Source organism: Chiloscyllium plagiosum, unplaced genomic scaffold (genome assembly GCF_037043375.1).
Source record: "Chiloscyllium plagiosum isolate Xiang-an unplaced genomic scaffold, Cpla_swu_hap1 HiC_scaffold_53X, whole genome shotgun sequence".
Classification (NCBI taxonomy): Eukaryota; Metazoa; Chordata; class Chondrichthyes; order Orectolobiformes; family Hemiscylliidae; genus Chiloscyllium; species Chiloscyllium plagiosum.
Genome location: NW_028270191.1, coordinates 9,840,168 through 9,852,633, shown reverse-complemented (window position 1 = coordinate 9,852,633; position 12,466 = coordinate 9,840,168). Strand labels below are relative to the sequence as shown.

Sequence of the window (12,466 nt, the reverse complement as noted above, 5' to 3'; positions counted from 1 at the left end):
CAATATAAAACAGCAGGAGACAATTCTGCAGAGGGTGCAGGCACAGAGGGAGCTGGGTGGGTGGGTGGGTGGTGGTATCTGTGCATAGATCATTGAAGGTGACAGGACAGGAGGAGGAAGACAGCAGTTCGTAAAACACAGAGTGTCCTCAGCTTTACGAACGGAGTACAAGAGCAGGGAGGTGATGCTGAATTTGTACAAGACGCTTGTTAGATCTCAACTAGAGGATTGTGTCCAGTTGTGGGCACCACATTATAGGGACGAGGTGGTTGCATTGGGGAGAGACAGAGCAGATGGGATATACAAAAATGGTTCCAGGGATGAGAAGCCTCAGCTGTGAGGATAGATTGAAGAAATTAAGACGGTCCTCCCTGGAGAGAAAGGCTGACAGGGAGATCTGGTAGAGGTTTCCAAATCATGAGTAGGCTGGATAGAGTAGATCGGGAGAAACTGGTCTCACTTGTGACAGGAACAAGAATGAGAGGGGCGTAGATTTAAAGTGATGTGTGAACGAAGCAAGGGGGATGTGAGAAAAACCATTTTCACCCAGCGAGTAGTTAGTGTCTAGAATGCACTACCTGGAAACATACTGGAGGCATTCAATTGAGGCATTCAAGAGGGTCATTGGATGGTTATTTGGATAGAAAAGGGATACAGAGAAAAGGCAAGAGATTGGCACGAAGAGATAGAATCAGTGCAGGCACAATGGGCTGAATGGCCTGCTTCTGAGCTGTAATAATTCTGCGATACTGAGGTGGAGTAGGCCATTCGATTCTCCCTGATTTCTCATCACCATGAGGAGCTCTCTGGGCGTACCCTCTGCACCCTTGGGTGGCTGCCATTGGGTATTGGCTGTCGGTATGGGTGGAACAGGTTTCAGTTCCTGGGGCACTGGCACCAATGCTGGGATAGAAGGGAGCTGTTCCGCTGGGATGGGCTTCACTTGAACTGTGCTGGGACAGTGTCTCAGTGCCCGCAGAGAGGGTTTTAAACTAAATCGATGGGGATAGGACGGGAGGGGGGAAAGTTAGGTTTACTTGGCAAGAGGATACGGCAGCATTTGATTCTGGAACAGTTGCACAGCACTGGAAAACTCACAATGGAACACCTTTCTATCAAAAAAAGGAGACAAAACAATAGTGCCTGTGATTGAGAAAATGTTCAAGTTTATCGCAAAGAATGTAATAGCAGAACATTGAGAAATACATAATATGATCGAGTAAGGTCAACAAAGCTTCAGGAAGGGGAAATCATGACACATTTATTAAAATTATTTGAGGAGGGGACAAGCAGAATAGATAAAAGGGATGCATTGGATGTAATAAGTTTGGATTTGGGACGCGGCATGGTGGTTAGCACTGCTGCCTCCCAGCGCCAGGGTCTCGGGTTCGATCCCAGTCTCGGGGTGACCATCTGTGTGGAGTTTGCACATCCTCCCCCTGGGTTTCCTCCCACAGTCCAAAGATGTGCAGGTTAGGGTGGATTGGCCACGCTCAATTGCCCATAGTGTTAGGTGCATTAGTCAGAGGGTGGGTGTGGACTGGTTGGGCCGAAGGGCCTGTTTCCATGCTGTAGGGAATCAAATCTGTAGATGTCACACATTCGAGGCTACTGACTAAGAGTCCATGGTGTTGGAGGTAGTATGGATAGAGGATTGGCTAACTAACTAAAAGACAATGAGTTAGGATAAGGGATAGGTCCAAGGTGCTGGAGCGTCTGCAGTCCTCACTCTCTCCTTTTCGATATGTTCAAGATGGCCTATTACTAGTGGAATGCCACAGGGATCAGTACTAGGGCCACAATGTGTTACAATATCTTTGTAATCATTGACAGGATGTGGACGTCACTGGCTCAGCCAGCATCTATTTCCCATCCCTAATTGCCAACCCCATTGGCTGTGGGTCTGGAGTCACATGTAGGCCAGACCAGGTAAGGATGACAGTTTCCTTCCCTCAAGGACAGGGGTTTTTTTTTCCCCTCGACAATCAACAATAGTTTCACTGGTCATCATTAAACTCCTAATTCCAAATTTTTATTGAATTCAAATTCCACCGACCGCCACAGAGGGATTCGATCCTGGGTCCCCAGAAAAGTTACGTGGGTATCTGGATTAACAGCCTAACAATAAACACACAAGGCCATCGCCTATGCACCCCCACCACCGCCGCCACCCCCCCCCCCCCCCCCCACCCCATATATTGCTGACGTGGATGAGAAAAGTAAATGTACTGTATATGTTTGTGAATAACAGAAATTGTAAGATAAGTAATGAGGATGACACACTGAGTCTGCAGAAGGATCGAGAGAGGTTAGGCCAGTGGGCAAAAAACTCAGCAGATGGAACATAACGTGTAGATATTTGAGGTTATGCACTTTGGCAGGAAGAATAAAGGAGCTGAATATTATTTAAATGGAGAAAGACTGCAGAAAGCTACAGAGCAGAGGGATTTGGGAATCCTCATCCATGAATCACAAAAAGCGAGCATCCAAGTCCAGCGGGGAATAGGGAAGGCCAAGGGAATGTTGCTCTTTATTCCAAAGGGAATGGAGTATAAAAATAGGGAGGATTTGCTAAACCTATACAAGGCACTGGTCAGACCACAGCAGGAATACTGTGAACAGGTTTGGATCCCTTTCCCTGAGGAAAGACAGACTGACATTGGAGGCAGCCCAGAGAAGGTCCACTCGGCTGATCCCGGGTATGGAGGGACTGTCCCATGAGGAGAGGTTGAGGAGGTTGGGCCTGGACTCATTGGGGTTTAGAAGAATGAGAGGTGACCTTATTGAAACATCCAAGATTCCCTGGGGGACTTGACAGGGGAGATGTGGAGAGGTTGTTTCCCCTTGTGGGAGAGAGTCTAGGACCAGAGGGTACAATCTCAGAATAAGGGGTCACCCGTTGCAGACAGAGATGAGGAGGAATTTCTTCCCTCGGAGGGAAGTGAGTCTGTGGAATTCTTTCCCACCGAGGGCTGTCGGGGCTGGGTCAGTGAGTATATTCAAGGCTGAGACAGAGGGATTTTTACTAAGGAGGGGAATGGAGGGGTGATGGGGAAAGGGCAGGAGAGTGGAGTTGGGGATTATCGGATCAGCCGTGACCTCAATGAATGGCGGAGCAGACTCAATGGGCTGAATGGCCTCATTCCACTCTTTATGGTCTTTTGGGTTGAGGATGATGCTTGGAGTCATTCAATGCAGCAGCTTGTTGGAAGGTTCTTGAGCGATCGCAGACTCAAAAGCCTCGTCGCCTGGGGAGTTCTGTGGGTCCACATCGAGATTCAATGCCAACAGTTACAGCAGCTGCGCCCCCTAGTGACGGTCTGTCAACCTTCACCCACATTCCAGCCCCCACCCTCCCAATATCTGGCCTGCCAGTGCCCAGGCACTGACTCACTCCGAAGGGGGTGTATTAGTTGGCTCCTTGCCGCTTTCTTCCCTTGCCATCCTTGTCGGGCCCACGCGTGCTGTCATGTGGCGGACCTGGGCTCGTCCTTGATTGGCGGGCACCACCTTGCCTCCAGTGAGATTCTGATTGTGTTGGGAATGTTTCCTTCTCTTGGCACGTTTTAGTCTGCGAGCCTGGCGTGCCACCTGGCTGCAACGGTCGTGCCCCGGTTTGGTGCTGCTACCAACTTCGTTCGGCCACTTTAACCTTGGTGTGGTCTCTCAACGTGGGCCCTACCAGCTCCGTTGGTCCACAGGAGAAGCTTGGTTGGAGTGACTACCTCAAAGCAAGAGTTTTTGAAAGTATGTATTTGGAACACTGGTTGCAAGCTTTCATTTTGACACACAGTATGACTGGTTAATGTAATTTAAGTCACCTCACTCTCAATGCATTCAGAAATGCTAGATGGCGGCATTGAGCTAATGGGGGTGGGGGGGGAAGGGAATGTCGCTGAGTTCGCCATCGTCGGTTCGAATCCCTCCTGGTTTTGGTGGAAGTTAAATCCAACTCATAAATCAGAACTGACGGCACTATGGCTTTAAAGAGGTGTATTTAGTCCCTTTATTTTGAGGAGAGGTTTTAAGTCGGAGGTGTCGAGCTGTCGATTGAAGGCCCATAAACAGCTTCTGAGGCCTTAGGATTTTTAAAAAAAGTTGGAACAATAGAAGCAGCCTGACTGGGTGAGGTCAAGCTCTCACAGAATGAGGATTTTTTAGTTTTAGTTTTCAGTTTCTGGGGTTGTGAAGCTGGTTTTAGAAGCTGCAGTACATCTCTCCCCACTACACACTCTTTCTCTCTGTCTCTCTCTCTCAGAGTTTTTGCTTGATTTTTTTTCCCCCTTCACTGGAGAATTGCCTGTGAGACAACCTTTTTCACTGAATCTGCCTTTGCCCAGGGTGTGTTTATGGCATGTTATTATATCGGAATGGTTACTGTTTAGTCATTAAATAATCTATTATTTTGTCAGGTTTTCCAATAGAGTTGTTACTCCAATGTCTTCTTTCTTTTATTTGCATTTTAACTACAGTGAATGAATAAAGTGTGTTTAGCTTCAAACCTGGCAGTTTGACCAGTGAACTTGCATTCAGAACACAATACCTCACATTTATCTTTAAAATAAGGCAAAACCTAGGGTGTAGACTACCCTCTGAATATATTTTGAGAGGGTTTGGTCTGGTGTATAACAAATGGCTCATGTTTGGGAGGGAGGTCTGTCGTCCTTACCCAGTCCGGGCCTACACGTGATTCCAGACCCACAGCCAGCATGGCTGCCTCCCGAGATGGTCACACAGTTGCCTCGAGGACAGTACAGGATGGCTAACCGGTGCCAGCGATGCCCATATGGCAATCCGAAAGAAGAAAAAAGGTTAGCCCAGGCAAGGTTAGTTCAAAATAAAGTGGATTCAGCCCAGACGTTGCTCCCCAAGGCATATACAACTTATGGGCCATCCCACAAAAGAGAAGGCTTTTCCTCAGTGAAGTCTTCAGAACAAACCTGCACATTTGCTTCTTCACACTCTGAGTGCCCCCACTCCTTTCAACTATTCTTTCTTTCCCCCATAGTCCCGTGCGGCCCCAGTTTCTAACTCCCCCATTCCCTCTGTCCTCCAGACCCTCTTCTCTCCCTCATTAGCCCTCTGGCAATCCTTACTGCACATCTGAAAGCCCCTTTGTGCATCTCCCCCCACCACCGCGGTGCACTCACCCCCCCACCTCCATCCCCTCCAACAGCCCCCCCCCCCCCCCCCCCCCGCCAAAGCCCCATGTCCCCGCTGTGTGAAGCTGTCATTTTCCGTAGCTCCATCTCTCCCCCACCCCACCCACTCCTCCCATGATGTCCAGCTCCCATCGATCGATTCCGACAGGCAGGGAGAGAGCTCCTGCTGGGATTTATGCCGTGGTCATCATGACTGGCCTGTACACTTCACGGAAGGCGTTTCTCAGCAAAACATATGGGAAGTAAGGCTCCAGCATATCCATTTCCAGAAAGGGAGACACTTCGATTAACTGAGAGAGAGAGAGAGAGAGAGAGAGAGAGAGACAAGGGCACTTTATGAGGTCAAGAAAGAGAGCTCTTGCTGCTCGCACGCTGATGTTTGGGAATGAAGTGCTCAAAGTGGCAGACAATTGCCACATTTATGTTCCTTCAGTGTTGCTGGGACAAAATCCGGAAATTCCCTCCCTCAGGGCATTGTGGGCCTACCTACAGCACATGGACTGCAGCGGTTCAAGATGGCAGCTCACCCCCACCTTCTCAAGGGGGCAATTAGGGACGGGGCAATAAATACTGGGCCCAGCCAGGGATGGCCACATCGGACATGTGAAGAAAAGAAAACAATTCTGCCACATTGCACATGAGAGCCGACCTGATTCACAGCCTTACAGGATTCAGCCTCCTGTCTGTTGGCAACAAATAGCTGCCAAGTGCAGGAAACCAGGTGGCTAGGTGGTTAGTACCGCTGCCTCACAGCACCAGAGACCTGAGTTCCATTCCACCTTCAGGTGACTCTGTTTTCAGTTTGCATGTTCTCCTTGAATCTATGGAAGTTTCCTTCTCCAATGTGGAGGTTAGGGTGGATTGGCCATGCTAAATTGTCCCATAGAGTCCAGGGATGTGCAGGTTAGAGTGGATTGGCCATGCTAAATTGCCCCATAGTGCCCAGGGATGTGCAGGTTAGGGTGGATTGGCCGTGCTAAATTGCCCCAGACTGCCCAGGGATGTGCAGGTTAGGGTGGATTGGCCGTGCTAAATTGTCCCGTAGTGCCCAGGGATGTGCGGGTTAGGGTGGATTGGCCGTGCTAAATTGCCCCATAGTGCCCAGGGATGTGCAGGTTAGAGTGGATTGGCCGTGCTAAATTGTCCCGTAGTGCCCAGGGATGTGCAGGTTAGGGTGGATTGGCCATGCTAAATTGCCCCATAGTGCCCAGGGATGTGCAGGTTAGGGTGGATGGGCCATGCTAAATTGCCCCATAGTGCCCAGGGATGTGCAGGTTAGAGTGGATTGGCCATGCTAAATTGCCCCATAGTGCCCAGGGATGTGCAGGTTAGAGTGGATTGGCCGTGCTAAATTGTCCCGTAGTGCCCAGGGATGTGCAGGTTAGGGTGGATTGGCCATGCTAAATTGCCCCATAGTGCCCAGGGATGTGCAGGTTAGAGTGGATTGGCCGTGCTAAATTGTCCCATAGTGCCCAGGGATGTGTAGGTTAGGGTGGATTGGCCATGCTAAATTGTCCCGTAGTGCCCAGGGATGTGCAGGTTAGGGTGGATTGGCCGTGCTAAATTGTCCCGTAGTGCCTAGGGATGTGCAGGTTAGGGTGGATTGGCCATGCTAAATTGTCCCGTAGTGCCCAGGGATGTGCAGGTTAGGGTGGATTGGCCATGCTAAATTGTCCCATAGTGTCCAGGGATGTGCAGGTTAGGGTGGATTGGCCATGCTAAATTGCCCCATAGTGCCCAGGGATGTGCAGGTTAGAGTGGATTGGCCATGCTAAATTGTCCCATAGTGCCCAGGGATGTGTAGGTTAGGGTGGATTGGCCGTGCTAAATTGCCCCATAGTGCCCAGGGATGTGCAGGTTAGGGTGGATTGGCCATGCTAAATTGCCCCATAGTGCCCAGGGATGTGCAGGTTAGAGTGGATTGGCCATGCTAAATTGTCCCATAGTGCCCAGGGATGTGTAGGTTAGGGTGGATTGGCCGTGCTAAATTGTCCCATAGTGTCCAGGGATGTGCAGGTTAGGGTGGATTGGCCATGCTAAATTGTCCCATAGTGCCCAGGGATGTGCAGGTTAGAGTGGATTGGCCATGCTAAATTGTCCCATAGTGCCCAGGGATGTGTAGGTTAGGGTGGATTGGCCGTGCTAAATTGCCCCATAGTGCCCAGGGATGTGCAGGTTAGAGTGGATTGGCCATGCTAAATTGTCCCGTAGTGCCCAGGGATGTGCAGGTTAGGGTGGATTGGCCATGCTAAATTGTCCCATAGTGTCCAGGGATGTGCAGGTTAGGGTGGATTGGCCATGCTAAATTGTCCCATAGTGCCCAGGGATGTGCAGGTTAGAGTGGATTGGCCATGCTAAATTGCCCCATAGTGCCCAGGGATGTGCAGGTTAGAGTGGATTGGCCGTGCTAAATTGTCCCATAGTGCCCAGGGATGTGTAGGTTAGGGTGGATTGGCCGTGCTAAATTGCCCCATAGTGCCCAGGGATGTGCAGGTTAGAGTGGATTGGCCATGCTAAATTGTCCCATCGTGCCCAGGGATGTGCAGGTTAGGGTGGATTGGCCATGCTAAATTGTCCCATAGTGCCCTGGGATGTGCAGGTTAGGATGGATTGGCCATGCTAAATTGTCCCATAGTGCCCAGGGATGTGTAGGTTAGGGTGGATTGGCCGTGCTAAATTGTCCTATAGTGCCCAGGGATGTGCAGGTTAGAGTGGATTGGCCATGCTAAATTGTCCCATCGTGCCCAGGGATGTGCAGGTTAGGGTGGATTGGCCATGCTAAATTGTCCCATAGTGCCCTGGGATGTGCAGGTTAGGATGGATTGGCCATGCTAAATTGTCCCATAGTGCCCAGGGATGTGTAGGTTAGGGTGGATTGGCCGTGCTAAATTGTCCTATAGTGCCCAGGGATGTGCAGGTTAGAGTGGATTGGCCATGCTAAATTGTCCCATCGTGTCCAGGGATGTGCAGGTTAGGGTGGATTGGCCATGCTAAATTGTCCCATAGTGCCCTGGGATGTGCAGGTTAGGATGGATTGGCCATGCTAAATTGTCCCATAGTGCCCAGGGATGTGCAGGTTAGGGTGGATTGGCCGTGCTAAATTGTCCCATAGTGTCCAGGGATGTGCAGGTTAGGATGGATTGGCCATGCTAAATTGTCCCATAGTGTCCAGGGGTGTACAGGTTAGGGTGGATTGGCCGTGCTAAATTGTTCCATAGTGTCCAGGGATGTGCAGGTTAGGGTGGATTGGCCATGCTAAATTGTCCCATAGTGCCCAGGGATGTGCAGGTTAGGGTGGATTGGCCATGCTAAATTGTCCCATAGTGCCCAGGGATGTGCAGGTTAGGGTGGATTGGCCGTGCTAAATTGTCCCATAGTGCCCAGGGATGTGCAGGTTAGGGTGGATTGGCCATGCTAAATTGTCCCATAGTGTCCAGGGATGTGCAGGTTAGGGTGGATTGGCCATGCTAAATTGTCCCATCGTGCCCAGGGATGTGCAGGTTAGGGTGGATTGGCCATGCTAAATTGTCCCATAGTGCCCTGGGATGTTCAGGTTAGGATGGATTGGCCATGCTAAATTGTCCCATCGTGCCCAGGGATGTGTAGGTTAGGGTGGATTGGCCGTGCTAAATTGCCCCATAGTGCCCAGGGATGTGCAGGTTAGAGTGGATTGGCCATGCTAAATTGTCCCATCGTGTCCAGGGATGTGCAGGTTAGGGTGGATTGGCCATGCTAAATTGTCCCATAGTGCCCTGGGATGTGCAGGTTAGGATGGATTGGCCATGCTAAATTGTCCCATAGTGCCCAGGGATGTGCAGGTTAGGGTGGATTGGCCGTGCTAAATTGTCCCATAGTGTCCAGGGATGTGCAGGTTAGGATGGATTGGCCATGCTAAATTGTCCCATAGTGTCCAGGGGTGTACAGGTTAGGGTGGATTGGCCATGCTAAATTGTCCCATAGTGCCCAGGGATGTGCAGGTTAGGGTGGATTGGCCATGCTAAATTGTCCCATAGTGCCCAGGGATGTGCAGGTTAGGGTGGATTGGCCATGCTAAATTGTCCCATAGTGCCCAGGGATGTGCAGGTTAGGGTGGATTGGCCGTGCTAAATTGTCCCATAGTGCCCAGGGATGTGCAGGTTAGGGTGGATTGGCCATGCTAAATTGTCCCATAGTGTCCAGGGATGTGCAGGTTAGGGTGGATTGGCCATGCTAAATTGTCCCATAGTGCCCAGGGATGTGCAGGTTAGGGTGGATTGGCCATGCTAAATTGCCCCATAGTGCCCAGGGATGTGCAGGTTAGAGTGGATTGGCCATGCTAAATTGTCCCATAGTGCCCAGGGATGTGTAGGTTAGGGTGGATTGGCCGTGCTAAATTGCCCCGTAGTGCCCAGGGATGTGCAGGTTAGAGTGGATTGGCCATGCTAAATTGTCCCATCGTGCCCAGGGATGTGCAGGTTAGGGTGGATTGGCCATGCTAAATTGTCCCATAGTGCCCTGGGATGTTCAGGTTAGGATGGATTGGCCGTGCTAAATTGTCCCATAGTGCCCAGGGATGTGTAGGTTAGGGTGGATTGGCCGTGCTAAATTGCCCCATAGTGCCCAGGGATGTGCAGGTTAGAGTGGATTGGCCATGCTAAATTGTCCCATCGTGTCCAGGGATGTGCAGGTTAGGGTGGATTGGCCATGCTAAATTGTCCCATAGTGCCCTGGGATGTGCAGGTTAGGATGGATTGGCCATGCTAAATTGTCCCATAGTGCCCAGGGATGTGCAGGTTAGGGTGGATTGGCCGTGCTAAATTGTCCCATAGTGTCCAGGGATGTGCAGGTTAGGATGGATTGGCCATGCTAAATTGTCCCATAGTGTCCAGGGGTGTACAGGTTAGGGTGGATTGGCCGTGCTAAATTGTTCCATAGTGTCCAGGGATGTGCAGGTTAGGGTGGATTGGCCATGCTAAATTGTCCCATAGTGCCCAGGGATGTGCAGGTTAGGGTGGATTGGCCATGCTAAATTGTCCCATAGTGCCCAGGGATGTGCAGGTTAGGGTGGATTGGCCGTGCTAAATTGTCCCATAGTGCCCAGGGATGTGTAGGTTAGGGTGGATTGGCCGTGCTAAATTGTCCCATAGTGCCCAGGGATGTGTAGGTTAGGGTGGATTGGCCGTGCTAAATTGTCCCATAGTGTCCAGGGATGTGCAGGTTAGTGTGGATTGGCCATGCTAAATTGTCCCATAGTGCCCAGGGATGTGCAGGTTAGGGTGGATTGGCCATGCTAAATTGTCCCATAGTGTCCAGGGATGTGCAGGTTAGGGTGGATTGGCCATGCTAAATTGTCCCATAGTGCCCAGGGATGTGCAGGTTAGGGTGGATTGGCCATGCTAAATTGTCCCTTAGTGCCCAGGGATGTGCAGGTTAGGGTGGATTGGCCATGCTAAATTGTCCCATAGTGCCCAGGGATGTGTAGGTTAGGGTGGATTGGCCGTGCTAAATTGTCCCATAGTGCCCAGGGATGTGCAGGTTAGGGTGGATTGGCCATGCTAAATTGTCCCATAGTGCCCTGGGATGTGCAGGTTAGGGTGGATTGGCCATGCTAAATTGTCCCTTAGTGTCCAGGGATGTGCAGGTTAGGGTGGATTGGCCGTGCTAAATTGTCCCATAGTGTCCAGGGATGTGCAGGTTAGGATGGATTGGCCATGCTAAATTGTCCCATAGTGTCCAGGGGTGTACAGGTTAGGGTGGATTGGCCATGCTAAATTGTCCCATAGTGCCCAGGGATGTGCAGGTTAGGGTGGATTGGCCATGCTAAATTGTCCCATAGTGCCCAGGGATGTGCAGGTTAGGGTGGATTGGCCATGCTAAATTGTCCCATAGTGCCCAGGGATGTGCAGGTTAGGGTGGATTGGCCGTGCTAAATTGTCCCATAGTGCCCAGGGATGTGCAGGTTAGGGTGGATTGGCCATGCTAAATTGTCCCATAGTGTCCAGGGATGTGCAGGTTAGGGTGGATTGGCCATGGTAAATTGTCCCATAGTGCCCAGGGATGTGCAGGTTAGGGTGGATTGGCCATGCTAAATTGCCCCATAGTGCCCAGGGATGTGCAGGTTAGAGTGGATTGGCCATGCTAAATTGTCCCATAGTGCCCAGGGATGTGTAGGTTAGGGTGGATTGGCCGTGCTAAATTGCCCCGTAGTGCCCAGGGATGTGCAGGTTAGAGTGGATTGGCCATGCTAAATTGTCCCATCGTGCCCAGGGATGTGCAGGTTAGGGTGGATTGGCCATGCTAAATTGTCCCATAGTGCCCTGGGATGTTCAGGTTAGGATGGATTGGCCGTGCTAAATTGTCCCATAGTGCCCAGGGATGTGTAGGTTAGGGTGGATTGGCCGTGCTAAATTGCCCCATAGTGCCCAGGGATGTGCAGGTTAGAGTGGATTGGCCATGCTGAATTGTCCCATCGTGTCCAGGGATGTGCAGGTTAGGGTGGATTGGCCATGCTAAATTGTCCCATAGTGCCCTGGGATGTGCAGGTTAGGATGGATTGGCCATGCTAAATTGTCCCATAGTGCCCAGGGATGTGCAGGTTAGGGTGGATTGGCCGTGCTAAATTGTCCCATAGTGTCCAGGGATGTGCAGGTTAGGATGGATTGGCCATGCTAAATTGTCCCATAGTGTCCAGGGGTGTACAGGTTAGGGTGGATTGGCCGTGCTAAATTGTTCCATAGTGTCCAGGGATGTGCAGGTTAGGGTGGATTGGCCATGCTAAATTGTCCCATAGTGCCCAGGGATGTGCAGGTTAGGGTGGATTGGCCATGCTAAATTGTCCCATAGTGCCCAGGGATGTGCAGGTTAGGGTGGATTGGCCGTGCTAAATTGTCCCATAGTGCCCAGGGATGTGTAGGTTAGGGTGGATTGGCCGTGCTAAATTGTCCCATAGTGCCCAGGGATGTGTAGGTTAGGGTGGATTGGCCGTGCTAAATTGTCCCATAGTGTCCAGGGATGTGCAGGTTAGTGTGGATTGGCCATGCTAAATTGTCCCATAGTGCCCAGGGATGTGCAGGTTAGGGTGGATTGGCCATGCTAAATTGTCCCATAGTGTCCAGGGATGTGCAGGTTAGGGTGGATTGGCCATGCTAAATTGTCCCATAGTGCCCAGGGATGTGCAGGTTAGGGTGGATTGGCCATGCTAAATTGTCCCTTAGTGCCCAGGGATGTGCAGGTTAGGGTGGATTGGCCATGCTAAATTGTCCCATAGTGCCCAGGGATGTGTAGGTTAGGGTGGATTGGCCGTGCTAAATTGTCCCATAGTGCCC

At 50.9% G+C, this 12,466-nt stretch overlaps 1 protein-coding gene across 1 annotated transcript in view; it reads right to left on the bottom strand.

Annotated features, from left to right (window-relative positions):
• Positions 1 to 5,233: 5,233 nt before the first annotated feature.
• Positions 5,234 to 12,466, bottom strand: part of LOC122546558 (nck-associated protein 1-like) — a 234,902-nt gene continuing 227,669 nt past the window's right edge. Inside the window, exon 31 of the mRNA XM_087985609.1 lies at positions 5,234 to 5,452. Coding sequence (XP_087841735.1) covers positions 5,336 to 5,452 — 117 coding nt within the window. The 3' untranslated portion in view covers positions 5,234 to 5,335. The remainder of the gene's footprint in view (positions 5,453 to 12,466) is intronic.